The sequence below is a fragment of the Erinaceus europaeus genome, chromosome 9 (assembly GCF_950295315.1).
Source record: "Erinaceus europaeus chromosome 9, mEriEur2.1, whole genome shotgun sequence".
NCBI lineage: Eukaryota > Metazoa > Chordata > Mammalia > Eulipotyphla > Erinaceidae > Erinaceus > Erinaceus europaeus.
In genome coordinates this window covers 21,582,648-21,609,905 of record NC_080170.1, presented here as the reverse complement: position 1 = coordinate 21,609,905, position 27,258 = coordinate 21,582,648, and the positions used below count along the sequence as shown (strand labels likewise).

At 46.8% G+C, this 27,258-nt stretch overlaps 2 protein-coding genes across 13 annotated transcripts in view; one reads left to right on the top strand and one right to left on the bottom strand.

Annotated features, from left to right (window-relative positions):
- The window catches only part of MED12L (mediator complex subunit 12L), a 300,870-nt gene that overhangs the window by 174,125 nt on the left and 99,487 nt on the right, over positions 1-27,258 (top strand). The gene's annotated exons all lie outside the window — the stretch shown is intronic.
- On the bottom strand, positions 47-22,288 carry GPR87 (G protein-coupled receptor 87). Its single transcript, XM_060197491.1, has 3 exons — positions 22,031-22,288; positions 6,095-6,226; positions 47-1,166 (listed from the first exon to the last, which is right to left on the bottom strand). Exons 2-3 carry the CDS (start codon positions 6,126-6,128, stop codon positions 124-126), a joined length of 1,077 nt encoding a protein of 358 aa, XP_060053474.1. The 5' UTR covers positions 6,129-6,226; positions 22,031-22,288; the 3' UTR covers positions 47-123.

Here is a 27,258-nt window from a genome sequence, read left to right as displayed (position 1 = left end):
ATGAAGCTTCTCTTTTTATCCATATTCTGACGGGCTGAGGCAAGGGTAATCAAAAGACATTTATTTACACTTTGTACATACACACAACTTTTCACCAGCCCTGGGAAGGCCGTTCGTTCACAACTACACATCTGTGTAGTCATAATATATGCGGACTTCTGATCGCCTCACACTCTGCAGCGATCGGATGCTCTCGCTCCTGGTCCTGATGTTGGACTTCTTGAAGAGCCGCCTTGAGAACGACTTGCACATGAAAAAGTAGATGATGGGGTCCAGGCACACGTTGCACGCTGACAGGAAGAGCGTCACCTCTTTGCAGTAGTAGAGAACTCGGTGGGCAGACTCACCCAAATGCCTGTCCAGGTGGCTGAAAGTAAAGGGGATCCGGCACAAGTGATAGGGCAGAAAGCAGGTAAAAAACACGGCCACCACCACCCTGATGCTCTGGTTGTGTTTCCGCTTCCGGCTGGACTGGCTGATGAACTGCCGGCTCGACTTGTGGATATAGCGGGAGATGGCGATGTAGCACCCAATCAGAATCACCAGCACCACCACAAATAGGCAGCTGTTGGTGTAGATGACCGCCTGGTGCCACCTGGCCCCCAGGGGACTCTTGAGCCGCACGCAGTCAAGGACGTTCTCCTTGGTGGGCTGTTCGTTGGTCAGGACGATGTTTGGCAAGGCCAGGGCAGCCATGACCACCCAGACCCCCACGGACAGCACCTTGGTGAAGGTGAGGCTGTACATGCGGGAGTCCCCAAAGGGCTTGACCACCTTCAGGTAGCGGTCGATGCTGATGAGCCCCAGGAACACGATGGACGTGTACATGTTGGCATAGAACAGCACGGACGTGTACCTGCAGAGGATGGCCTTAAAGTACCAGGGGCCAAAGCCCGTGTCGTGGACGACCCGGAACGGGAACGTCAGGGTCATGAGGAGGTCGGCCACCACGATGTTCTTGAGATAGAAGATGAAGCTGGTCTTATTCCTGATGTGGAAAAAGATCCACACGGCCAGGCCATTCAGCAGGAGGCTGGCCACGAACAGGACGAGGTAGAGCACGGGCAGTATGATGGTGTCGAACTCGTTGGACGTGCCGTTCTTCCCCCAGCTGCCGCTTAAGTTGCCCAGAGTGTGGCTGCCGCTGTGGCCGTGTGCTTCATTATCTGCAGGGGTGAGGAGACATCACTTCAGAGCTCCTATGCACCACCACCCCCAAACCCACCAAAAAATCCCTCTCAGGCTATATTTGGAATGTTTTGAGAGGTGGAATCTGTCTTCAGGGCTGGGAAGATAGATTAGTAGTTCAAGCTCCCATTCTTGAGGCCCCCCCAAAGCCTCAAGTTCAACCCCTAGTGCTACCATATGCCAGACTTGATCGATGCTCTGGGGCACATCCTCCCCCCCCCCCAGCATAAAAATAAATCTGAAGTTGTCTTCAGCACTTTAAAGACACTAGTCAGTAAACCATTGTTTTGTGAGCTGGCACAGAATGAAATACCATCCCTGTGGGGGTCGGGCGGTGGTGCAGTGGGTTAAGCGCACGTGGCGCAAAGCGCAGGGACCAGCGTAAGGATCCGGGTTCGAGCCCCCAGCTCCCCACCTGCAGGGGAGTCGCTTCACAGGCGGTGAAGCAGGTCTGCAGGTGTCTATCTTTCTCTCCCCTTCTCTGTCTTCCCCCTCCTCTCTCCATTTCTCTCTGTCCTATCCAACAATGAACCGCGTCAACAAGGGCAATAATAATAACCACAACGAAGCTACAACAACAAGGGCAACAAAAGGGGAAAAAAAAAAAAAGAAATACCATCCCTGTGTGCACCCCACACCAAGGACCCTGGAGTCAGATGCGACACAGCTTAATCTGTATATGAGCCTTTGAAAATGAAAATAAAGGCACTAATGAAGATGATCTTCATTTGGGTCACTTTGATATTTGAATGACTGACAAATGGGATCAACAGAATGTGGGCAGAAAATGAGAATTTCCTTTCTCCCCCTTTAAGCTGTTCAGCCATCCAGAACTAGTAAAGTATACTAGCCAGATTTTTTTTTTTTTTTTTAAGTTTTGAAAGCCTGTGAGTTTCTTCAAATACTTCAGGGACCACTGGCAGCAACAGCAAACTAAACAGAAGAATTATTCTACTCTAGGAAAATATTCATTGATTGATGAGGGAGAAATAGAATGAAGGAGAAAAACAGTCAAACTAACAAAGCACCACTCAGCTCTGGCTTCTGCAGTACCTCGGGCTTGCAAGTCCTGTGCTGTACTTGCTGGCCACTTCCCTGGTCCCAGGAGAATTATTCTTAATATTTGTGTTTATCATCAGGGAAGACAATTTCTTAAAAGTAATTGTAGGCTGTTGCACAATTTTTATTTGTGGGACTAGATCATACCTACTATACTTACATGAGATTTTTTTTTCCAGCCTCTTATTTTATTTTGCAGTGTTTGATTTATGTTCTAAGTGAACTATACCATCCCATAGTCTCACATAGCCAAATAGTAATTGCTGTGGGTTGAAGATAGGCCTCCTGAACCACATGTGCTGGAGGGAACTGGTTGGGCAGCTCTAGTCCAGAGCTCAGAATCCAATATCAGGTCACTGCTGAGGTCACCTGCCCCACCACCAACTCAGCACAGGAGGGGCCTTGGACCAGCCAATTCCAGAGACAAGAGCGCCACCTCTGATAGTTGACTTTGGCTAGGAGATTACTCTTGCTAGTCTTTCTTCCATTCGCGCTGCAGCCCCAGTCTTCCAGCTGCTGCTATGTCAGGCTTGCACAAACTTGGCAGGGACTTCTCAAGGATTTCAGTCGGCCCAAGATTGATTAAAAACTAATAATCACACACACAGACACCCCTAGATTGTTAGTACTTTACAGAGAGATAAAAAGTTAAAAGCAAGTCCATTACTGAATTTTTCATTTCCCATAGTGTCTAATGTTGTTACAGTTACATCTGGAAATGGTTTCTCTTCTCAGTACAATGGTATGTATTTAGCCTTCACCCCCCCACCCCCCAAAACACAAACACACACACACACACACACACACACATGTACTCCAGGGTTGTATATGCTAACTTTTTCTTCTTTGAAGAAGTGAAACAGTGAAGGTCTTGATGATTATAATCCACAAACAGGTTCTTAAATTGCCACCTGGACTGTAAGTGTGGCCTCTTCCTGTAGCCTTATCCTCTTTCTAATTCTTTTCCCTTTTATTCGCTGCTCAGAGTGTTTTTAAAAACTGGTTTTCCTGGCTTAAATAGCCTGACCCAGACTAGTAATTTATAGCTGGCCCAGCCTGTTGTGAGGAGAGCCACACAGTCTTATTATTAAGCTTTACACATTTGAAATGCCTGAATCAGCTGCCATTCAGAGTGACTGTTGCCAGTTTGAAACATTGTTACAAGCAGTGTCATTGCAGCCTGTTTGAGCTTAATGAATTGTGGGCCCTGTTGGACTCCCCACCACAAGACTCACGCCAGCTTCCCTGACCTGACAGAATTAGCTTCCCTAATCAAACTGCCAGTAGCCACATTTATCTAAACTAGACTGGACCCCCAAAAGGAAGAGAAGAGAGGACATGCTGGTGTTAGTGGCCCAGATGTCCACACAGGGGCAGCTGTACCCTCTCCTAAAGGCTGGCTGTGCCTCTTAATGTTGCCTGATGAATGCTTTTCAGTGCCACTGTAGTCAGTCGACTGTGCTTGGGACATTTCCTGCCTACGGAAAGAGTTCATCCATGTGGAGCTTAGAGACCCGCACTTCCCAGGATGGGTTGTAGAGTTGGGAGTGGATGGATAAGGAGACATCAGAATTGACTGCACTGTGGCTGAGGAGGCAGCTCAGCAGCTAAAGCACAGACCTTACATACCTGAAGCACCCCGCCCCCCACCTCCCCCTTGCTCCTTTTCCAAAACGATATACGTCAGAGAAGTGCCTCATCAATCTCGCATACACAAAAATTAGTAAAATCTTCTTTAAAAGTTGCTAATCAGGAAATTTCAATTTACTGGCCAAGTGTAGTTGTTACTATAGAGTCGTGAGCCAGTATGTCAACTCCAGCCCTCGTGTCTGCTCTGCCTCTTGAGGGCTGGCTGGCCAGCAGGCACCGGCAGCCTGGCTCTCCAGGGTTTGCTGGGTGCGTTGTGGTTCTGAGACGGCCTGCTGTCAGGCTTGTTGACTGTGTCCTGTTCATATGTGGGATTAGCCTTCTGGGATGTAGGCCTTCTTAACTCTGAGGGCCAAGCCTGGGCTTGGTGAGCACTTCCTTCACAGATGCCACATTTACCAAGCAGCTTACACAAATTAGTGTTTAAAGCCTGTTAGAGGTTATTTTGTGAAACAGCATGGCAGCAGAATGGGGGGTGGGGGAGTGGTTTCTAAGAAGCAGGGAGAAACCATTTCTGGGTTGCTCTGGAAGACTTACTGTCCTCACAGAAAGTTTCATCACAGGAGTCTTCTTTGTCTTTGCTGTCAGCTGCCCTCTCATTACTCCTCTCTTGCCACATCGTTTGTTGACCCCCAGTCTTACGGGTGAACTCAGGAACTCCTCTCCTTGTAAGGGCGCAGCCCAGGACCAATGACTGTGGAAAATGAGTGGGTTTCTTCACCTGGGTGGTTTCAGCATGTCCTTCTTCACTGTCAGTAAAGAACTTGGTAAAGTTTAAGGACAAGTAGCTTCACGAAGCAACTAAGAGGAAGCAGAAGCTGCTTTTACAGGGCCAGGGCTTTGTCTCTCACACAGTCTGTGTCTGCGATGATGCAGATCTGGCTCTGATGTCTTAGAGTGCAGGTGGTGATGCATCAAGGGCAAAACTCCCTTTGTTATCCTCTCCCCTTCCCCCAACTCCTGTTTCATGAAATCCACAGAGGCAATGACGTCAGAAGTCTTCGTCCCATAGCGTATGATCATTTAGTGCTAGAGAGAAAGTGTGTGTGTGTGTGTGTGTGTGTGTGTGTGTGTGTGTTGGCAGATTGCAGATCTGTAGCCAGATACAGCTGTGGATTAACATGTACACATGTGGATTAACTACTGTGATAGACAGTGCAGGTTAAGGGCATTGTGTTCACTTCAGAGAGTATAATCACCAGCCTCTCTTTCATGGCCTCTTGACTTGGTAAATTGTAATAAGTGTGTCGCCGTCACTTTCTGGATCTCCTGAATGTTTTGCACACATTAGTTCTAGCACTTTATGTAGTACTCCATGTTTCACTCCGGAAAATCAGGCAGAATTACAATTTGCTACATTAGGAGTATAGGAGTATAGTGGTGGGGTGCTGGGCTGTGGCACACCCAATTAAGCACACACATTACCATGTGGCAGGCCCTGGTTAGAGCTCTGGACCCCCACCTGCAAGGGGGCACACTTGACGAGCAGTGAAGCAGGTCTGCAGATGTCTTTCTCTCTCTTTCCCTCCCTATCTCCCTCTCACCTCTCAATTTCTCTTCTCCCTGTCAAATAAAATGGAAAAACAGAAAAAGAAAAAACAAATGTCTGGTCACATTTTGCAAGGAAGAGCCCCAGAAAGAGAATTTGGATCCTTTTGCCTTTGGTGAAGCTGCATCGTTGTTCACTGGGGCGGGCCTTTCTGGCACAGAATGTGAAAGTATCAACAATGTGTGGCTGTTCTACCTGCCAGATGGGATGAAGTCCACAAGTCTTACAAATTACAGGGTGTCACCACCATGGCATAACTGCCCTCCTCTGATCATTTCCTAAATAGTTATGTAGCAGAGTAGGTAGATGTTGTCTTTGGCCTTCTGGGGAACCTCAGTGAACCCAGGTTGTTGAGACTGTTCTATGGAAAGTGATAAGCCTTTAGCTTAGTCCACAAATGTGAGTCTAATGTCATTAACTTCATCTTACCACTTTGTCTGTTCAGAGATGGTCTCTAGCTGACACAGCATTTAAAGCACAGTGTAACAAGTTAATGTTCTGTCCAGCTCTTGTGTCTGTTGTTTTCTGCATAATGAATGGCCAGGCTACCTACTGGTTTATTTTGTTAATTCAGTGGCTGCTGGAATCTCCAGCATTGCCACATGGCATAACCAAGCTGTTGATTGAGGACAAATTACTTCTGGGCCATACCTGGTAACTTTGCAAGTGTCAAGGTGAGGCCCATTCTTCAGTTGTGATTGACTGGATGCAAAAACGTGTGTCAGGAAACGCTGGGGAAGGGCTGAGGCATGGGTTCAATGTGGGTCATTCCTGGTTTGACTTCTGCAGAAAGAAAGACAAAAAGGGGGGGGGGGCAAAAGAAGAGAAAGAGTTTGAATATACAGTGTTGTGGTTTATTTTTTACAGTAAATTATGTATATGCCTTCATGATTCAGGAAACACCTGATCTTTGGCCATAAACAAAGGTCCCACTCAAGATAGGGTATAGTGAGCCTGCCACAGAGCCCTTCTGTGCTTCCTACCCTCCCCCAACTGAATGCCACTGCCTTGCTGGGGAAGCCATCTTGCATCTCTGTGATGCAGTGGCCTCATCTGTGAGCAGAAAGACTTATGGCAGGTCCTCTAGAAGGTGCTGATCAGCCCAAGTTTAGTGACTTCATGAGAAGTCAGGTTACATGGTGGTTTGTTTTATGCGTTGGTTCAGTGGCTGCTGGAACTCCAATATTGTCACATGATGTTAAACAAGTTACTGATCAAGAAAGAACTGCTTCCTGTGGACATGTTCCCTTTAAGAAGTGCTTGGGAATGGTATCTTGTCTTCCTGTCCCTTTTTCCAAGTGGGCACAGAAAATTTAGCACATGTATGATGAGACTTGTATAAAATCAGAGAGCATTACAATTTTTTAAAAAAATTTTGTATTAGTGATTTAATAATGGTTTATAAAGTTGTACAATTATAGGGGCATACTTCCTTAATTGTTACAGTTTTAAAAAATACCTGATGAGAGATGTGTCACCCAGCACCCTATTCTGTCACCTGAGGTGTTCTTATTCTGCCCTTACACTAGTCAGCCATGTCACCTCTACTCACTCACTAGACCTTTCTGGGGAGTCAGCAGGATCCACCAGCACTTAACTTTGCATGTGCGTCTACATCTCTCACAGATGTAAGTTTCCATTAGGTTTTTAATATCAATCTGGGGCCGGGTGGTGGCACACCTGGCTGAGCGCACATGTTACAGTGCACATGGAGCCAGGTTTGAGGCCCCCACCCCCGCCCCGGTCCTACCTGCAGGGGGAAAGCTGCACAAGTGGTGAAGCAGTGCTGCGGGTGTCTGTCTCTCTCCCTATCACCCCCTTCCCTCTCAATTTCTGGCTGTGTGTCTATCCAATAAATGAAGATAATAATTAAAAAAAAAAAATCTAAAAAGTTGAAAATCTTTTTTTTTCCTCCAGGGTTATTGCTGGGCTTGGTGCCTGCACCATGAATCCACCACTCCTGGAGGCCATTTTTCCCCCCTTTTTGTTGCCCTAGTTGTTGCAGCCTTGTTGCAGTTATTATTGCCATTGTTTGACGTTGCTTTGTTGTTGGATAGGACAGAGAGAAATGGAGAGAGGAGGGGAAGACAGAGAGAGAGGGGAGAGAAAGATAGACACCTGCAGACCTGCTTCACCGCCCGTGAAGCGACTCCCCTGCAGGTGGGGAGCCGGGGGCTCGAACCGGGATCCTTACGCCGGTCCCTGCGCTTTGCGCCACATGCGCTTAACCCACTGCGCCACTGCCCGACTCCCAAAAATCATTTTTTAAAAAAAAAAAGATGAACCAATCTCATTTGTGCATGACTTTGAGTGGTCTAGTATGTCCCCCCCTCCCCCCTTCCTCCTCCTTTCTCCAATGGCCACGACTGTTCTGTGTCATGCCCAGAGTGATGTGAAGGCCTGGAGGCTGTTTTAGAGAAAGTCACAGTGTTTCTCATGAAACGAAGCCATATCCCCTTGCTGATACTGCTTGTACACCACACAGCTGCTCAGGGACCCCAAGTAACCCCAGCTCCTCCAGGCAGAGAGAGCAGCCTTCCAGCTGGTGTCAGCACTTGTGTTTGCTGACTCTGCAGGCAGTGAACCCTGGAGGAGCCTGTGTGTGTTTCAGGACTGGGCAGCGAGGGCAGAGGCACTTGTTTGCTTTGACTCTTATTGTTTTGGCCTCCTCTTCTGTCCCCTAGATGCAGCAGAGGCTAGGAGATCGCTTACCTAGGAAAGCACACACATTGCTGGGTGAGTCCCTAGTTCATGTTCTGGCTCCCCATGGGAGCTCTGTGGAGGACAGAGTGGGGCTGTTTTGTCTCTCCAACCACTCACACAATCTGAGAAATAACTGAAAAAGAATTTAGACTGGAGAGGCCACTTAGTATTGCAGATGTGTGAGGTCATCACCTCATTAAAAGAGAGAGTGAGAGAACTTCAACCAGGAGATAGCTCACCCAGTAGAGCGATTTAGTGATGGTCTGGAATGTTATACAGTTACAGGAATATAATTCCACAATTCAAAAAAAAGTTCAGGTGAAATGTATCTTTAGCAAGAGCTCCGTCTATGAATCTGTAAAGAGAATCCGTCTATGAATCTCAAGATCCTGGATGTGGGTGACAGTCTGTATTTCAGGGATCCATGTTCCCCTTCTCCTCATCCCTGCTAAAACTATGTGCTGGTTGGAGTACATTTGCACATGCCGAGTGGGCCGCCCAGGCTTGGGAAATGTATGTTTCACTCTTGTCTACTGGCTTCTAAGCATTTTCTCTGTCTTTGTCCATCTCCTTGTGATGGCTGGCTCTCAGTGAACTGCTTCCCACATTTCAGGGCAGGTTCCTCATTCATTTCCTTTCCTCCCTGTCAGGAGTGTTCATGTCTGCCGGACGCTCAGCCATCATCTCTGCTATGACTTGGTCCTTGGTGTGCATCCTAGTGGTGCTGGGTTTCTGTTCCTCTATCTCTTAACCTCCCCCTTCCACCGAAAATATGTTCCTTGTCAGCCCTGCTTGTGAGTATTTGATGCCTGAATTGAAAGAGCAGGTAACCTCAGTACTCTTTCCTACCTTGTGTTTAGTCTGCCACTTGCTGGTTTTTGTTTTTTAACTTGATTTTTTTTTTGGGGGGTGTGGGGTGAGACAGACAAGAGCATGCTTAACTCTAGCTTAATCCTGGCATCTGAAGACCCTGCTAGTCTCAGGTACAGCCTCCTCCTATGGCCTTCTCCCCATTTCTTTCTTTTCGAATCTCTTCTGCTTTTCATGATTGGATTTTCCTTGCTAAGTCCCCATGCCTTCATGTCTTTCCCCTCTCTGTGTGATGTGTATAAAGTAAGGAAATTCTTGAATCACAATTCCTGAGCAAGTATGAGCTATTTTTGTAGTGTTGGAGATGATGGCATATGGAGGCCAAAAGCAGTTGGCTTCTGATTAAAAGTTGGCAATAGACTTTGGGGAAAATTTGCCTGTCCCATAATTTTATTTTAATGAATTAATTAACTTATGTCACCAGGGTCTCACCACTCCAGACCAGCCTTTTCAGATACCCAGAGATGTTGACAAAAAGGGAGCAACAACCACAGTATGAAAGCCACAGTATGACATGTTTATTTTTTTCTTGCATTACGCTCTCTAAACTTGGCCTGAATAAATCCAAGACCAGCTTCCTCTGATTATGACCTCTCTTTGCTAACCAAACTCAGAGGCCATGTCTTATGTTCCAGCGTCTGCTTTCCTGGCCTCCTTTCCTCATCTCGGGCCTTTCTACCTGTTTGTCCTTCAGTGCCACCCACAGCCAGGCTTCCTTCACAAGGGTATTGACTGCGAGCCTCGTCACGCTTCAGGCTCTGGGCTGTTATGATGAGGGTAAGTTCCTGCCCTCCAGAAAGTTAAAAGTTGACATTTTAGAAGTAAAAAAAAAGCCTACAGGACACATTTAGTGAGAAGTTTGGGGTATCGTTGAAATACAGACTGGTAGGCAGGGGTAGATAGCATAATTTTATGCAAAGAGACTCATGCCTGGGACTCCAAAGTCCCAGCCAGTTTCAATCCCCTGCACCACCATAAGCCAGAGCTGAGTAGTGCTCTGGTAAAGAAGAGAAGAGGAAAGGAAGAAAAGAGGAAGGGGAAGGGAAAAGGGAAAGAAATGAAATACAGAAGGGGTACCCCAATGAGGGGGCAGAGACCAGGCAGGTTCTGGTGCAGCTGTGATAGGTTTTGCTGAAGCTCTGATGGGAAAGGTTTGAAGGAGATAGGAGACATATGAGGTGTGTCGAGGAATGAGTGACTGACCAGTGTGTGTGTGGAGGGGGGGCGGCACTGGGCTCCCAGCGCTGGTTTCCTTCACCTCTGTTTGCAGTGATGAGGTGGGCCCCTGACTTGAGAGGAAAGGAGTGTTGGTTTCTGGACATCTGTGTGGTTCCCACTGGGGGATGTCTGCTAGATTACTGAAGATGCTGGTTGAGCCAGGAGGTGTGTTTCTGGGCTGGTGCAAAAGTGAGGTTTCCAGAGGATTCGTGACAAGGGGAGGGTGAGGCTGCCCAAGGTGGAGGTGAACAGAAGCCGGCTGGCAAGGGAATTTTTGAGGAGCCATCTGAGGGGAAGGGGTGAGTGAAGGAGCAGAGGGAGAGCTGGGAGGACTATCAGGAGTCCTCTGAAGTGAGGAGTCTTTAAGGATGGCAAGTCAGGGCTAGTCTTACCCTGCAGAGAAGTGACACAGGACAGCAGAGTGCCCTGGAGGTGACAAAAGAGGGCATTGTTGAGTGCTGCTGTGTGTGCTCTGTGGGTGGTGCAGGGGGAGGTGGGGGCAGAAGCAGAGGGTTGTGTAATGCTGGTGAGGGGGGAAGGAAGGACAGCCTTTTCAGAGAAAGGGAGCTTGCATGTGATGGAAGGGGGAGAGAGACTGAATTTCGTGCATTTTAAGATCAATTTATTTATTTATTTATTTCTATGAGAGCACACAGATCAGAGGGTTTCTCGGACATAACCTGGGATCAGACTCAGGACCTCATGAGTGCAAGTCCTGTGCCCTACCTGCTAAGCTACCTTCCCAGTTGCATACCTTGCATTTTAAATGTTTTTCTAGCTTGTCTTTAAAAAAAAAAAAAAGCACCTTCCCTCCTAGCCAAGCAGGGTGAGTTTGTGACCAAATGCAGTTGTTATCATGATTTCTGACCTGTGAGGGCTTGGTGGTGACACATAGTACTAAGCGCAAGGACCCAGGTTCGAACCCTCGATCCCCACTTGCAGGGGGATGCTTCACTGTGGTGCACATGCTCTCACACCAGCCTGGTGGACATGCCAGAGTGGCCACATGCTCACACTCCTTTCCTAACTGCAGACTTGGAGGGTGAGAAAACTTTTTTTTTTTGACCTCCAGGGTTATCACTGGGGCTTGGTGCTGGCACTAAGATCCCACAGCAGGGAGCCATCCAGCTGTTTCCTTTTGCTCAGAGCTCAGCCTCCCCTCCAGCTGCCCTGAGCCTGGTCAGCCCTGGGTCTGTGCTGGGAGCTGGTGTCCCTGTGCCTGTGGCTGTTTGTTGCAAGGGGGCAGCGTGCTTGGGGCTCCTGGCTCCTGGCTCCTGGCCAGAATCCTGTCCTGCCGCCTCCTCTCCTCCAGCTGAGCACTGATGAAACCACTCAAGAATGTGAAGTCTGTGGTAGGCCGTCTTTCACAGCTCTTCCTGCGGGCAGATGGTATCAGGACTGAGAGACCTTCTGGCTTTTTCTCCCCCCCCCCCCCACCCCAGCCAGCCTTGGCTGTCATCCTGTGACTGTTTCATTACCTTGTTGATGTTTTTGGTTGTGAACCAACTGTTTAAATGAGGCTGCTGGGAAGGGACAAGGAATTTCTCAGTGTGGTCTTCTTAGACTGCGAACTTGCTCTTTAGTTTCTCATGCAAACCTCAGAGCAGGGTGGGTGGGTGGGGGGGATTTATCTCACCTTCTCCCACCCCATCTCCCCAGGTGGGAAGGGCCAAGGTTCATTAGCATGGCCTAATTCACAGAAAAGAGTGCCAGGCAGCCTCAGGATCCCTAAGGGACCTGTCAGAAATCCCCAGCCACAGGCCTTGAACCACTGTGTCCAGGAGCAAGAAAACCAGAACACCAGGGGTTCATTTTGCAGGGCCAGGAACTGTAGAGGAGTCAGGGACAAGGAGAGTTTTTCCCTGTTGAGCTCCTGAAGGAATCTCTGTGCCTGTAAACTAGAGAGTGAGCTTGATTTAGCCTGAACAGCAATGGGGGGTGGGGGATGGGGAAAGAAGGAAGGAAAAATAAAAACAACACCTGGAAATTTCAGATAAGAAGCCTGATTTCTATCCAGTCTCAAAAAAAAAAAAAGGCTCTGTCAATTTCGAACATGGAACAAGTTCCACAGCAGTACTTGCTGGTTCACATCCCCCACTCCCTTTCCCCTAATCCTGTGGGGCCCTGTGACACGGAGCCTGTCCAAACCCTGGATGTGGCTTTGCAACCCGTGGTCATGTAGTTGACTTTAAGTGAGCATTTGACTTGTGTGGATGGGTCAACACTTTACTCTGATTAAAGCAGTTTTTTCTTCCTCTTCCTGCCCTCCCTCTACCAAGTCCTTTTAGATTTGTCTTATTCTCATAACCTAAGAGTCCCTTAGATTCTTCCCAATGAGTTTCCTGTCATCTCTGTGTAATCCAGGGGGGGAAAAAAGGAGCCTGAGATCATGCTATTTAGATCTCACTCAAGAGTTCTTGGTTGCAGCTGTAATCAGCTCTGCTTGGCTGGCTGTTGGGGCCTTAATGTGAAAACTCTTGTAACCGGTTGTCAATTTAATCTTTTCTGGCTGGGGAAACTGAGAATGTGGGTCTCAAAGGAAAGAAGGTGTCTCCATGGTGGGATCAGGGCTGGGACCCAAGTGTGCTTGGTGCCCACACCTCTGCCTGCCCCCAGCAGGATAATGGGAAGGGCAGGGGAGCCCACAGTCCCGGGCCCAGTGAACTTCACTGGGTCAGAGCTCCAAGAGCTGCGAGTCACTCCACCAAACTGGAAAACTCCCTCTTCAGAGGGTGTGCCCTGCCCAGCCTCCTCACCCCCAAGAAAATGCTGGTGAAAGAGGTTAAGTCTGCAGCTCCTCACTCATAAGCTACAGGGCTGACTCTGGAGTTGCTGTTTAAGTGATACAGTGGTGGGAGTAGAACTAACTAGCTCTCTGCTTTCCAGTTTGTCCCTCTAGAGATGCATCTGTAGAACTAGCAGGGCTGAGGGAGGGGGTAGACAGCATAATGGTTATGCAAAGAGACTCTTGTGCCTGAGGCTGTGAAGTCCCAGTTTCAATCCCTCAACTGAGCAGTGCTCTGGTTAAAAAAAAGAAAAAAAAAAAAGCAGAGCTGAGGGGTACTTTGTTGTTGCTTTTGGGGGTTGTTTTTTGGTGTTATTTTATTTTATTTTTTTTGGTCCCTTCTCATGGAAAAGCTGAGCTGGATTAACAGATCGTGAGGCGACTGTTCACAGAAGCACGTGCGGCACAGGTGGTATTGAAAAGCACAGCTGCTCTTGCCTTTCGGGGTCACCTCTAATCTAGCAGTCTGCCTGCCCCCTTTACGCCTGAGAGAGAGTGACATGAGGCTGTCTACACTCCTCCAGGGAGGCCTGGGAAAGAAACCAGCCACCTCCCTGGCTCACTGGGCTGCTCACAATCTAATCAGGTCACGGACAGCACGAGCACTTCCTCGGCACATGCCTGCCTGCAGCCACTGCCCACTGCCTGCATTCAGGTTTGTCAGGCCCTGCCCTGAGCTACAGTCTCGCCTGACATCTGCAGTCCACAATGAAGTATTTTGGCTTGCATTTAGAGTGGCCATTTGGATCAGTTGATTTCTGAACACCCTTTTAATGTATGTGGGAATGGGGCGGGGGTGTTTACGTGGCAGGGCAGGGGCTAAGCTAGGTTATAAACTTCCTGAAAGTGTGATTTATGTCCTGACTCTTTCTCTAAAAATTGTTTATTTATTACCTATGAGAGAGATGCAAGCTAGAACACCACTCTGATACAGCCGGTGCCAGGGATCAAACTAGGACCCTCAGGCTTGCCAGTCTGATGCTCTGCCAGTTGCATTAGTTTCTGGCTTAGATGCAGTGCTGCATTTTAGCCATAGATCTCACACACATACAAACACACGCACACGCATGCGTGCGCACGCCAAGTCTGGAAGTGAATCCTGTGGTCCCCAGCTCAGTTCATCAGGGCCCACTCATGGCCCCATCTTGGACTCTGGGACCTTGGGAGAAGTATCCTGCCTCTTACAGTCTGACCTTGCTTTTGTCTGTGAAGCAAGGTGGCCAGTCCCCCAAGCGCAGTATGCAGGGGTTTTATCCTGCCAGTGCCTCATTAGTATAAAGGCAGATCGGATCATGCCCTAGTTTAATAGTAGCCATCTCACCTCTCGTGGCGTCAAGTTTTAGAGTGCCCTGAATTGAAATACACACTGTTTAGGCAGGCTTTGATTTAAACACAGATAAACTCTGACTCACCCAGTGCCCTGGAGAAAGGCTGTTGGAATATTGAGGGGCCACCTTCTCAACAATCCAATCAGGCTTTCAGAGGAACCCTTTCTAAGACAAATGGTTGGCTACTAATCCCTTATTTTTCCTTCTTATGTGATTCAAAACTCCAGGCAAAGCTGTCAGTTGACTTGCTGTTGCCAGACTTTTACAAGAGAGCGTGGGGCCAGTGAGATTGCTCCTCTGTTTGGGTGTCTGCCTTGCCTTGCACACAACCAGCCCAGCTTGGAGCCTGAGGCGGAGCACACAGGAGTACTGCTGCGCTGGGGGTTGTGTCTCTCCCTCCCTCTCTTCTCTGTCTTTAAAAGAAATATATCTTATTTATCTTTAATAAAACAGATAGGAATTGGTAGATAAGTACCAGATTACTGCTTATTCTGGTTTATGGTGGTACTGGGATTGAACCTGGGACCTCAGCCTCCAGCACAAACATCTCTTGCAGAACCATTATGCTGTCTCCCCAGCCCCTTCTCTGCCTATGTCTTTCTGCAGAAGTAAGCCTAGAGCAGTGAAATCACTAGAGCACGAGGCCCTGGAGATGCTGGGGGATGAGGGAGATGGGGAATACCTGGTTCTTGAAGCCCTATGCCATGATTTGCTAGGGCCACCTCCACGTTTTGGCATCGCACTTAAAAGTCAGAGTTAGGGGCCGTGGAGATAACATAATAATTATGCAAAAAGCTCTTATGCCCGAGGCTCCAGTGACCCTGGTTCCATCCCCCACACTACCTTTAGCCAGAGCTGAGTCCTGCTCTGAGGAAGATCATATAATCAAGTTACCATTGGGAATATAGTTGACGGCTCACCTAGTACAGCACACACATTACCATGTGCAATGATTTGCCTTCAGGCCCCCAGTCCCTCACCTTCAGGGGAAGTTTGATGAGATATAGAACAGTGCTGTAGATGCCTCTCCTCCTATCTCCCTGTCTCCTTCTCTATCTCTGTCTCTCACTCTCAAAAAGAACAATAAATGGTCACTGGGCACTGTGGAGTCAAGCAGCCTCATTGATAACCCTGTTTGGGGGGGGGGGGACAGTTGTGCTGAGGAGATGGCAAAGTTGGTTAGAGCACCAGCTGGCATGCCCAAGGGCTCAGAGGCTGTAGGTTCAATCCCAGGCATGACTTTATGGCAGAGTTGAGCAGTGATCTGATTCCCCCCCCCATAATTAAATAATTATAAGAGTTGCAGTTATACTTGGTGATGGTGGTGGGTGTTACCGTTGTCACTCCACTATGCCAGTAGTGGGTTGGGGCTGTTTTCATGAATTTTCCAATGGATTGGATGCTAGGTTGGCAGTGCTAACTTTTCCCTCCATCATTTTAACCAGCGTTAAGCTGCCCGATGTAACAAAATAACACTGCTGTCAAAGGGACAAGTCTTTTAGTTTTATCCCATATCTTCTTTGTCAATAGTTTATTAATTTATTTTAATTACTGCCACCAGGCTTGTCACTGAGGCTTAGTGTCTACGTGACAAATCCACCACTCTGAAAGATCATCTGACTCCTTTGTTGTTGTTTTTATTTTCCTTTTGTTTTTTATTTGATAGAACAGGGGCAGGGGAGATAGTGGTTATGCAAAAGACTTTCATGCCTGAGGCTCTGAGGTCCCAGGTTCAGTCCCATCATAAGCTAGAGTTGAGTAGTGTTCTGATAAAAGGAAAAAAAAGTATTTGATAGGACAGAGAGAAACTGAGAGGCGGCAGGAGCTAGAGAGGAAGAGAGACATCTGTAGTACTGCTTTATCACTCATGAAGCTTCCCCTTGCAGGTGGGAACTGAGGGCTTGAGCCCAGATCCTTATGCATGATAGATAAGGTGTGCAACAGCCTATCCCCTTCTTTGATTCTTTAAATTATCTATTTTAAAAAAATTTTTGTATTATCTTTATCTATTGGTAGAGACTGCCATAAATCAAGAGGGAAGGGGTGGTTGGGAGGGAGGGAAAACGGGGGAGAGAGGGAGGGAGAGAGAAAGAGATAGAGAGAGAGAGAGATACGGCCCTGCTTCCCCACTTGCAAAGCTTTCCCCCTGCAGGTGGGAACTAGGGGCTCGAACCTAGGTCCTTAATCATTATAACATGTGCACTCAACCAGGTGCACTACCTACCACCCATCCCCAATATTTTGAATTCTCTAGTGACTTCTTCAACACAGCTCTTATCAGCATGCAGACTCACATATAATTAATTTCATATAGTGCAGATGTACACACACACACACTAACATCTGTAATAGTCCCCTAGAGTAAAATGCAGTGTCAACTTCACTGCCATTGTCTTCTTCAAGCAGTGCTTCTCCTTTTTATCTCAAAGATAATCTTCATTCTGCCCCAGATCCCTTCTTATGAAATTAACCTTTTTGTCAAGAACATTATTTGGGGGGAAGGGGTGACAAGGTATGTTTTTGCTATCTGATAGTTTCATGTATTATGTGTGCATACACATAATATGTTCCATTTTATTCCAAAAATTGTAAGTGCCGTAAAATAAAACTAGAGTAGTTAATGAGAAAAGTGAATACTTTCTCTCACCAAAAAACAAAACAAACAAAAAAACAAAAAAAAAATTAAAATTCGAGATTCAAACAGTGTTTCTCAAACAAATGGGAATTTTGAGTCAAAATCTTTCTGGCTAGGGAAGAATGCATGCTTGATGTGTGTGAAGGCCTGGATTTGACCCCCTGGCACCTCCAAAACAACAAATTCTGCCTAGGTTGATGTGCCAAGAGAATAACTTGCTCACCTGGGAGAAATAGTAGTTGATCACCATGTCTCTGCGACCTTTCCCCACTGCCTGTCACAGTCCCTTTCAATACCTTCTTTCCTCCCAGTCCCCATGCCTCTGCCATGCCCTTCCACAGGTGCCCACATTACCTGCACAGATCTCCCTTCCCCACTTGGTAGTGCCCACTCCAGACCTTTCCTGGCTCCCTGGAAATTTCTCCTCTCTCTGAGCTGCTGGACCAGTCTCTTAGGCAGCTGTCCAGCCTAACTCACTGCCCCCACCCCCCCTACCTCCCAGCCCTCTGTGCTTCCCTGTACCTGGAAGCCCTCATCAACCTTCAAAGGACAGTGGACTTTACGTTGGGCTTTCCTGGAACCTGGCCCCCTCTTTCTAGTGTTCTTGGTGGACACCCACCAGTCATTTTCGCCATGGGTATCCTCATTTTCCTTTAGAGGGAAACAACCCAGGAAAGCCTGAGGGAATAGGCACTGGCTGCCAGTCTTATGTCAGACATGGCTAAGCACAGGGAGAAGGACTGATGAAGCATGGGTTCTCTGATGTTTCTGAAGAGCTCATTGAGAAGTGAGCAGATATGGCCCAGACGTCATGCTGAGGAGGAGGGAAGTGGGCAAGGGCCATAGCATAGCCCACAGCAGCAGCTGAAGACCGAGGTGGTGAGGGGAGCTCTTCGGGCAGCTCATGGGGGACAGCAGTGTACTGGAGGGTCTCCCCCACTCCCTGTTGGGGGCTGGTGTGATATCAATACACCTGAGTGTGATATCAATAGCCCCAGGCCATCTGATCTACCCAGAGAAAAGGTCTTGATTTAAGATGTCAAGGTTTCAAATTCTGACTTAGTGCTTTCAAAGCTCTGATCACATCAGTGAAAGCCTGTCTCTGGGTCAGAGTTTGGGACACTCAGTTTCCTCTGGGAATGCCCACACCCCACCCCTCCCTCTCTCCTTTGGGTTCTCCCCAGCACATCCTAGGACCCAGGGCCCGGGACCTGGTGCCTACTCCAAACCACTCCCTCATCTTTCACTAATCTCTCCTGTTTTCCTTTCTACCTAAAGTTAATGAATTTGCAAGACATGCTTTGAGATCACTTTTAAAGATCAGAAGTTAACAGAGGGTTGTTTTTGATTTGGGAAGAGCATGCCTTCAAAGCCTCTAAAATCTCCTCATTCTTGGCGCTGATGGATTAGGCTGAACACAGAGAATGTTTAAGTAGCTCAAAAGACATTTTCATTTAGCCCAACCCAGTATCCCTGGCACTTGGGAAATTCAGATCACTGCCTATTGAGGAGGAGCAGGCAGAGAGGCACTTAGGAGATAAGGCAGGTGGAGAGAAACACTGAAACTTGCGCGAACGCCTCCAGATTCAGTCCTTTGTGCCTCCTCCTTGGGGGAGTCCATGTCACCTCAGTTTCCTGCATAAAGACTCAGAGAAGGTCCTTTCTCATCTACACCCTGAGAATAGTGCTCTTTGAGCCTGCTGCTGATCCTTCAATCCCTAATCATTATGCCTCCCCCCCCCCATTGTGTATGAAATAGATTCAACAGTAGACAAGGAGGAAGGCATTTGATGAACAAACCTCACTCTTGACTTTTCATTTTCCGTCATTATTCTTACCAGACTCCTTTTGTCTCACTGAAAATTCACGCACACTCAGTTCTTATTAAGTACCTTTGGAAAATGCCTCAAAACACTTTAGGGCCAGAGACTAGACAGGGTCTAAATAAACAGGCAGGTGCGTATATTGGCACAGCACTTGTCTGAGAGTCTGGTGTTAATTCATGCAAAAGGGTGGCAGGCAGCATGAGAAATGCCCCATCAGAGTAGATGGGGCTGGGTGGCAAGGAGGTTAAGGCACCATCGAGGCAGCTAAGAAGCTTCAGGGGCCAGGAGTGGGGAAGCCATGGGCACGCACACAGCACACAGGTGTATTAGGGAACCCGCAGCTGAACTGCAGCAGCATCTAGACTGTCAGCTGGTCATAAGCCCAGCGGGACTTGGGAAAAGGACCGGGTATTTCAGGTGGGCTGCCTGGAATTTAGCCTGCGATTTAGGCACCCGGCAAATACTTGTGTCACACTGTTCATTTATAACAGCGGTGTGGAGTAACGTCCCAGGACAGGAGGAAAAGTGCCTGTTGCCCCTTAACAGCTGTTGCCGTTCCCGCTGTTGAGCAGCAGTATAGTTCACCATGGCTTGATGGAGTGGTTGCCTTTTGCTTGCCACCTGCCACCCCTGTGTTGGTTCATTTCACTGCTTACAGGGTGGACACAGCCTTGCCCAGGCTGGGCACAGTGCAGTCGGAGGCTTTTCTGGCTCAGGACTTTACAACGCCTGGTTGAAACAACCGAAACCGACCGTGGGTGTGCCCTGTGTGGAGGAAGGCCTCAACCTCACTGCACACCCTGGGCTGGCCACGCAGCCTGGCCTCTTTGGCCTGCTTCTAGGGAACAGCAGTTTGGCAGTTTTTCCAATTTGTCTCATAGCCAGTCTTCCTAAATTATTGGGGGGGGGGGAGCCCACCGATGATTTGTTTTCAGTCTCGTTCACAGTCTTCTAGTCTGGTACGTAAGAGGCAAGACAAGTTGGGACAGGTAGGGAGTGTGGCAGGCCTCAAGTGCCTCTGCTTCACAGGGTCCTGGGTGCAGAGAGCTGCCCTTGACCTTTAACTTTGTGCGGATGTAAATGCTCTAGGAGGCAGGGACCAGCCGTGCTCAGCTCCTTATGTTTTTTTGCCACCAGGATTTTTGGTGGGGGGGGCGTTGTGCCTGCACGACTCCACCATTCCTGGCAGGCAGAAGAGAGGGATGCCAGGGCACTGCCATATCACCCGTGAAGCTTTGCCTGTGCGTGGTACGCCTGTGTGCTGATGGAGGTGCCAACATGCATTCTACTGAGTGAATCATCTCACCTACCCTCCGCTTCCTCTTGCAGAGGAAGAATCTTGGAACTAAGGAGGCTAAGATCTGGCTTAAATGTCACAGAGCTGGTTAAGAGCAAAAGCAGAGGAAGCTCATGCTACCCTCATCGTGGGCTGTGGCCTGAGAGCCTGCAGCACCCCTATGTCTGATGAGCCCAGCCTGGGGCTCTTGGTAACACCCCCCACCTGGGCTATGGGAATCTAGAGAAACAAGGAACCTCTGATGACCTCTCCTGTGGTCCCTTCGTGTCCTGTGAAGGTGCCATGAGCCCCCAGGAAGGAATAGGCTGCCCTAGTCTGAGGCGACCTTAGGCCTAGCTAGTGCCCCAACCACACCCCTTTGCTGTGAGCCCTGGTCCTTCCATGCCATCATGCCCACTGTCCCTCATTTAGCAGAGCTCTTCTTGCTTGGAGGCAGGGGCTGCCCTGACTGCACCTCACTCCTGTCCCCTTCACCTCTTTTGCCTTTTGTAGGCTAGAGGGAGTCTCCTGGTCATCCTTAGTTTAGAGTCCCCACAGACAAAAATGAATATCCTCTTGTCTCCTCTATCCAAAAGTTCTGTCAAATTTTCTTGGCATTTAGAACTAGAGGAAGCATCTTTTGTTGTCAAAGGAAGTGAAAGCTTGAGGAAGGCAATCTCTGGAAGGCACAAGATGCCACTTTGCTAGCTAAAAACATCCATTCTAATTTGGTCTAGTCACTGGGCAACGTCCCAGAGTGCAGCTCACTCCCTCGGTTCTCTGTCTACCTAGGAAATCCCCTCCCCCCCAGGAACAGCCTTAATTTTCTAACTTCTCTTTTCTATGCTCCCTTCTTAAATACAATATCAATAGTCTGCCTGTTCCCCAGTCCCTTTCCATTTCCCATAAACACCTGAAATGCCCCTCAAGTAGGTGCTTGAGAGCTTTTTGCTGAAGGGCTAAGAAAATGCAGCTCCTGGAACCCCCACATTCAAGATGGGAAGACTGTTTGCCTTAAACTGGCAGAAAGAATGAGGTAAATGCCAGCAGTGTCCAGATCGCCCTCCCCCCATATTTATCTGGTAATGGGAACCAAACAATTCGCTGTTCATTTTGCTAGTAAACTGGAGTCAGTTATTGGGATCATGGGAACGAAACTGCAGTTAAAAATCTTAACATACCTAATGAAAGCAGAGTTAACTTGAGAATGACATTCAGTTCTGTAACAGGTAAAGTTTGACATAGCACCCAAACCATGGTCTTCTGCACTCTTGTCTTTTTATGTCCCTACTGAAACATGGAGGAGTTCAAGTCTCCCTGTTTCTTGTTTTCCTCACTGAAGCGACAAACTCCCTGCCTGTCTGAATGTGAGACAACACGAAGCTGTTCCCAAGCCGTTTGTCAGTTGCTGGGCAGTTTTTCTGCACCTTTTCGACATGTTTTAACACGATTTCAGAGAATCCAAGCAAGGATTGCCCTGTTCTTTGCAGCACAGTGAAAAGACTGAAATTCTTTTATCAAAGTGGAGCAGTCAGGACAGAAAATTATCTCTCTTCTTTCTCTTGGTATCTTTTGTTAAAATAAAAGTGAATGGAAGCTATGGAGATTAACTGATCTGCATCACGGGAAGCAATCAATAAGAGACTTTTAGGTTTCATTCATCTAATAAAAATGATTTTAAAAAAAAATTCAAGATACCTTTTGTGAATGTGATTTCCAAAGGCATGGTCTACATGTGCTACTGGCCCAGACCAGGGGTCAGGGAACTCCGTGGCAGGAAGTGGTCCCTCTCAAGAGGACTTCTGCTTTTCATTCACAATTTCTGCTTTTTTCTTCAGTCCTTATCCAACCATAAGTAGAATGATATAGCCTTAATCAGAACGCTGTGTCCTCCCAAACACAGCTTTCAGGAAAATGGAAACAAAAACAAAATAGTTGTCATTTACCTTTCATTGCGGTGACTGCTCCTCCATCCACCTGATCCAATGTCCTTGTGGTGAAATGGGTTTCTAGTGAAGAAGCAGCCGTGAGCCCACAGCTGTTGTAGTGGTGGGATTCCTGCTAAAGCGCCGAAATAAGCATTCCTGGCCCCACCGTAGAAAGCATCCCCTTGTAGTTGTCCTTTGGGGCACCCTTTCAAACTCTGGAACAACTGGCGAGACTTGCTCCCTTGCTAATGTAAATGACTCAGCTCTCAGGAGTAGGTGAGATTTGTAGAGGAGGACAAGGCAGAGCACTTCCTGAACTTGCTGGGATCCCAGGGTGATTCACCTGCAGGAACAGGAGGGCTCGGGGCAGAGGGCCACCACCAGTTTTGGGGGGGTTGGCCTGAAGTCTCAGGCTGGCTCCTGCTAAGTCATATCTAGCCTGGGTGGGATTCCCTGTTGTTGTTGTTTTTCTTTGCTTTTTGACTTCCTGTTGATAATTAGGAGACAATCATTCTAGCCTTTCAGCTGTGAAGTTTTGGTTTAAAGGAATCAGCATGTATTTTATGGGAACGCAAACCCTGTAAAGATATTACTCCACATGTCAATTTAAAAACTAAAGTCAAATCATGATTTGATGATTTGGAAGACTTAGCTAATAATTTTAAATCTGTAGACCTCTTTTCACATATACACAAATAAATATGTACTGAGAACATTTAAGAATAAAGTTATCTAGGATGTAAGTTCACTGAATCCCATGCATTCCATTCCTAAACACAGGATAACTGGTCTTTCCTTTTTTAAAAAAATTATTCTTGCAAGGAAACATTTGTAGAATCAAATCTTCATTTGTAGTTAATTTATAGCTACTAGATTAAAAAAAAACCTCCAAAAGATGCTGACATTTTCTTGAATGAAAAATAGTTAAATAGAAAGTAGATGGCACCTTACCAAATTGAATCCAAATTGTTACTGTTTAAGAGATAGGCTTATCCTTTGACTGCGCTTAGTTTTGTTGAAGGTAGTAAATATATTGTAGGTGTTGCTTAGTGTTTACATTCACCTGGAGGAAATATCCACACTAGTTGATTTTCTTTCTGGCTTTGTACAGAAAAGATCTGTTTAGTTTGAAAACCAATAGGTGAAAATCAAATTCATTTCTTCTAATGCCTGTTTCCTAAACAAATAAAGACAGCTATAATTTTAATAGTTTTCTTGGGAAGGGGATGCTATGCCCTGTGAGGTTAACTAGAGATACATGGACTTGGGTGGAACTTTTGGCTATTCCTCACAATGGTCCCTAGATAATAAAAACGGAGGGACCGGGTGGTGGTACACCTGGTTGTGTGCACATGTTACAAATCGCGAGGACCTAGGTTCATGCCCCTGGTCCCCACCTGCAAGGGGAAAACTTCACAAGTGGTGAAGTAGGTGGTTCTGTTATGCAGTGGATAGCACATTGGATTTCTAGTGACACAAGTGGTGAAGCAGTGCTACAGGTGATTCTCTGTCTCTCTCTCTCCCTCTCTGTCACCCCTTTCCCTCTAGATTTCTGGCTGTCTCTACCCAGTAGATAAATAAAGATTTAAAGAACAAAAAGCCTACATGGCAAGAAAAAATTTAAATAGGTAAAATAAAAACAATGTGCTACTCATAATGAGAATTCTAAGTGCCTAAATAACTATGCATCAGTTCAGAGAGACACTGTCCCTTATAGCCTGAAAAGTAGAAAATAATCACTCCAAGTTCTGAAAATCACCGTCCTGAGTTTCCAGGAGCTTAGAGTTGTAACAGTGACCCCCCCCTTTTTTGACAAGTTTTTACAAGCTTCTGTTAAATCAGTACAGGCAGCTTTGTATCTGCCTTCATTTTTTAATGTGTTAATTGGCTTGGTTCTATCAGGCTGAACTAACTTAATAGTAATTTATTTTTATATTAAAAAACTTCCCGGGTGCCAGGTGGTCGTGCACTGGGTTGAGTGTACATAGTGGGAAGCGCAGGGATTGGCATAAGGATCCCAGTTCCAGCCCCCGGTTGAGTCCCCGGCTCCCCACCTGAAGGGGTTCACTTCACAAGCAATGAAGCAGGTCTGCAGGTGTCTTTCTCTCCTCCTCCTCCTCTCTCTCTTCTCTTCCTCTTTCAAGTTCTCTGTGTCCTATCCAGCAACAACAGCAGCAGCAGCAACGACAAAAAAGAAGTGGATACTATGTAGTAGTGTGTTCACAGTGCAGGCACCTAGCCCCATGGATAACCCTGGAGGGGGAAAAGAAATCCCTCTCATTTGTAGAGCTGCTAATAATATTTTTGATATGCGTGTTCTATTTTAAACTTGTAGGAACCATGTTTTGGTAATCCAAGATTATCCTACTGGGGTTTGAGTGTCTATAAAGTAGTCACTAAAAAAAAACCCTTTTGAAAGGATCATGGTGGAGTAGGTGTTTCTAAATTTGAAGAAGAGCATTTCAGGTGTTTCACACCTAATGAAGCAACTTGGCTTTGTGAGCTGTTTCTTATTAAAGGCCTCTTCGCAGAGGCTCTTGGCGGCCCTCTGTCTCATCTCACTTCAAGGGTGGGCTGGTGGCGCTGCCTTAGTTGTACGTGGAATGGCTATTTGGGAAGCCTCTGTGGCCAGCGCCGCAACTTCAGGTGCATGAGGAATAGGAAAGCTATCTAGAGGGGCTGGGATATGGAGTTCTGGTGGTGGGAATTGTACCCCTCTTATCCTATGGTCTTGACAGTGTTTCCATTTTATAAATTAAAAGAAAAGTTCATGTGAAGCAGCTTCTATGCATCCATATTAAAGCACATTAGTTCCCTCTCAAGTTGGGGCTTGTCAAAGCAGGCCCTACTTAACATTCAGACAGGGAAGGAGGAGTACGCGTTCAGTCACGAAGAAAGGACGGTGCTTTGATGAAAAGAGCAGCCAAAGACCTGCTCTGTAACTTCATTATTGTCCAAGTCACCAGAAGGTAAATCTACATGATTTCTTTTTCCTGGTGATTTTTATAACAAGTCTCACATTTCGTAAAAGCCACAGGGGGGTTTATAGCAGTTATTATCTAGCAGCTTCATTGGATGCGGCTTTTAAATGCAGCTAAGCTATTTTAATAACACAAACCTCAAATTTATTTTGAAAACAGAAAGGCATCCTGGAATACGTGTATTTTCTCTACCACCACCATGTCAGTTTTTTGTTTTGTTTTGATTTTCACTCCAGAGGGAGGGGGGGAGAGAGAGAGAAGGAGAGAGAGAAGGAGAGGGAGAGAGAAAGGGAGAGGGAGAGGGAGAGAGAGAGAGAGAGAGAGAGAGAGTGTGTGTGTGTGTAATGTTATTTTTCTTTTCTTTTTTTTTTTTTTTTTTTGTATTTTGGCAATATTTTATTTCGATAGTCTTTCAGACGCAGAGAAGTCTCACAAATGGACAGAGTGCTGCTGACCAATACCCAGCAGCAATGTTCTTTTTTTTTTTTTCTGGCAGGGTTATCGCTGGGACTCGATACTACGAATTCACTGCTCCTGCAGGACTTTTTTTTTTTTTTTTTTATTTAAATTTTTAATTTAAGAAAGGATTAGTGAACAAAAGCATAAGGTAGGAGGGGTACAACTCCACACAATTCCCACCACCCAATCCCCATAACCCACCCTCTCCCATGATAGCCTTCCTATTTTCTAGCCCTCTGGGAGCATGGACCCAGGGTCGTTGAGGGTTGCAGAAGGTAGAGGGTCTGGCTTCTGTAATTGCTTCCCCGCTGAACATGGGCGTTGACTGGTCGGTCCATACTCCCAGTCTGCCTCTCTCTTTCCCTAGTAAGGTGTGTCTCTGGGGAAGCTGAGCTCCAGGACACATTGGTGGGGTCTTCAATCCAGGGAAGCCTAGCCAGCATCCTGGTGGCATCTGGAACCTGGTGATTGAAAAGAGAGTTAACATACAAAGCCAAACAATTTGTTGAGCAATCATGGATCCCAAGACTGGAATAGTGGAGAGGAAGTGTTAGGGAGGTACTCACTGCAAACTCTAGTGTAATCCTGCTTTCAGGTATATATTTTGCAGTAGTTTATGGATACGTGTGCACATACGCTCTCTCTCACAGAAACTGGTGTATGTCTAGGTTATGGGACTTTGTTAGAAAGAGAACTACCTGAGATGAAATTAGAGTGTACTATAAAAGGAAAGGTCTCACCCGAGTAATGAAGCTGAAGGGTTGTCATTCCACACGTGAAGTCTCTGGATACACACTGAGGTGAAGCATGTTGAGATGGCAATCGTTGCTTTGGTTAGGTTGTGATCGGCGGATGCAATATTATTTGGTATGGATTGGGAGAAGCATACGGGAAAGTGAGCCCTATCCAAGGGTGCCAGGACTGGGGGAAGTAGGGGCTCTATAGTGAAGATGTGAGGTTCCTGCTGTCTTAGGGTTCAAAAAGACAATCAATAGTTAATATTATCATCACATTATTTGTTAATTGGGTTAACTTTGAAAAGTCCCTTTGTTATGGTTTGCTGTACAGTACCCAGTATCTTGTATATAGCTGTGCTATTGGAAGCTTCTAATCTACTTGGTCTAGGCTTTTGAGAGAGTCCGCATATCAAATACGTAGCCTATCTATTAAAAAGATTCAGTTTGTCTTTTGAGAACCTTTGAGACATACAATTGATTTCCCCCTCTCATATTAATTAACTACTGATTTATATGTCTACATTTTGCTAGGAGTGTACATAAACACCATTCCCATCACCAAAGGACCGTGACCCATCCCTCCCACCCATTCCCACCCCCCACTGGCCCAGGAAGCTACATGTCTACCCCTCACCACTGGGTTTTTACTTTGGTGCCCTACTTACAATTTGATCAGGTCCTGCTTTTAGTTTCCCTTTCAGATCTTCTAAGTCAGCTTCTGTTGATGAGTGGGATCATCCCATACTCATCTTTAACTTTCTGACTTAGTTCACTTAACATAATTCCTTCTAGCTCTGTCCAAGATGGGTCAGAGAAGGTGGGTTCATTGTTCTTGATAGCTGCATAGTATTCAATTGTGTATATATACCACAGCTTTCTCAGCCATTCATCTGTTGTTGGGCACCTGGGTTGCTTCCAGGTTTTAGCTATTATGAATTGTGCTGCTATGAACATAGGAGTACACACCTCTTTTTGGTTGGGTGTTATGGAGTCCTTGGGGTATAACCCCAGGAGAGGAATTATTGGGTCATATGGAAGGTCCATGTCTAGCCTTCTGAGAGTTTTCCAG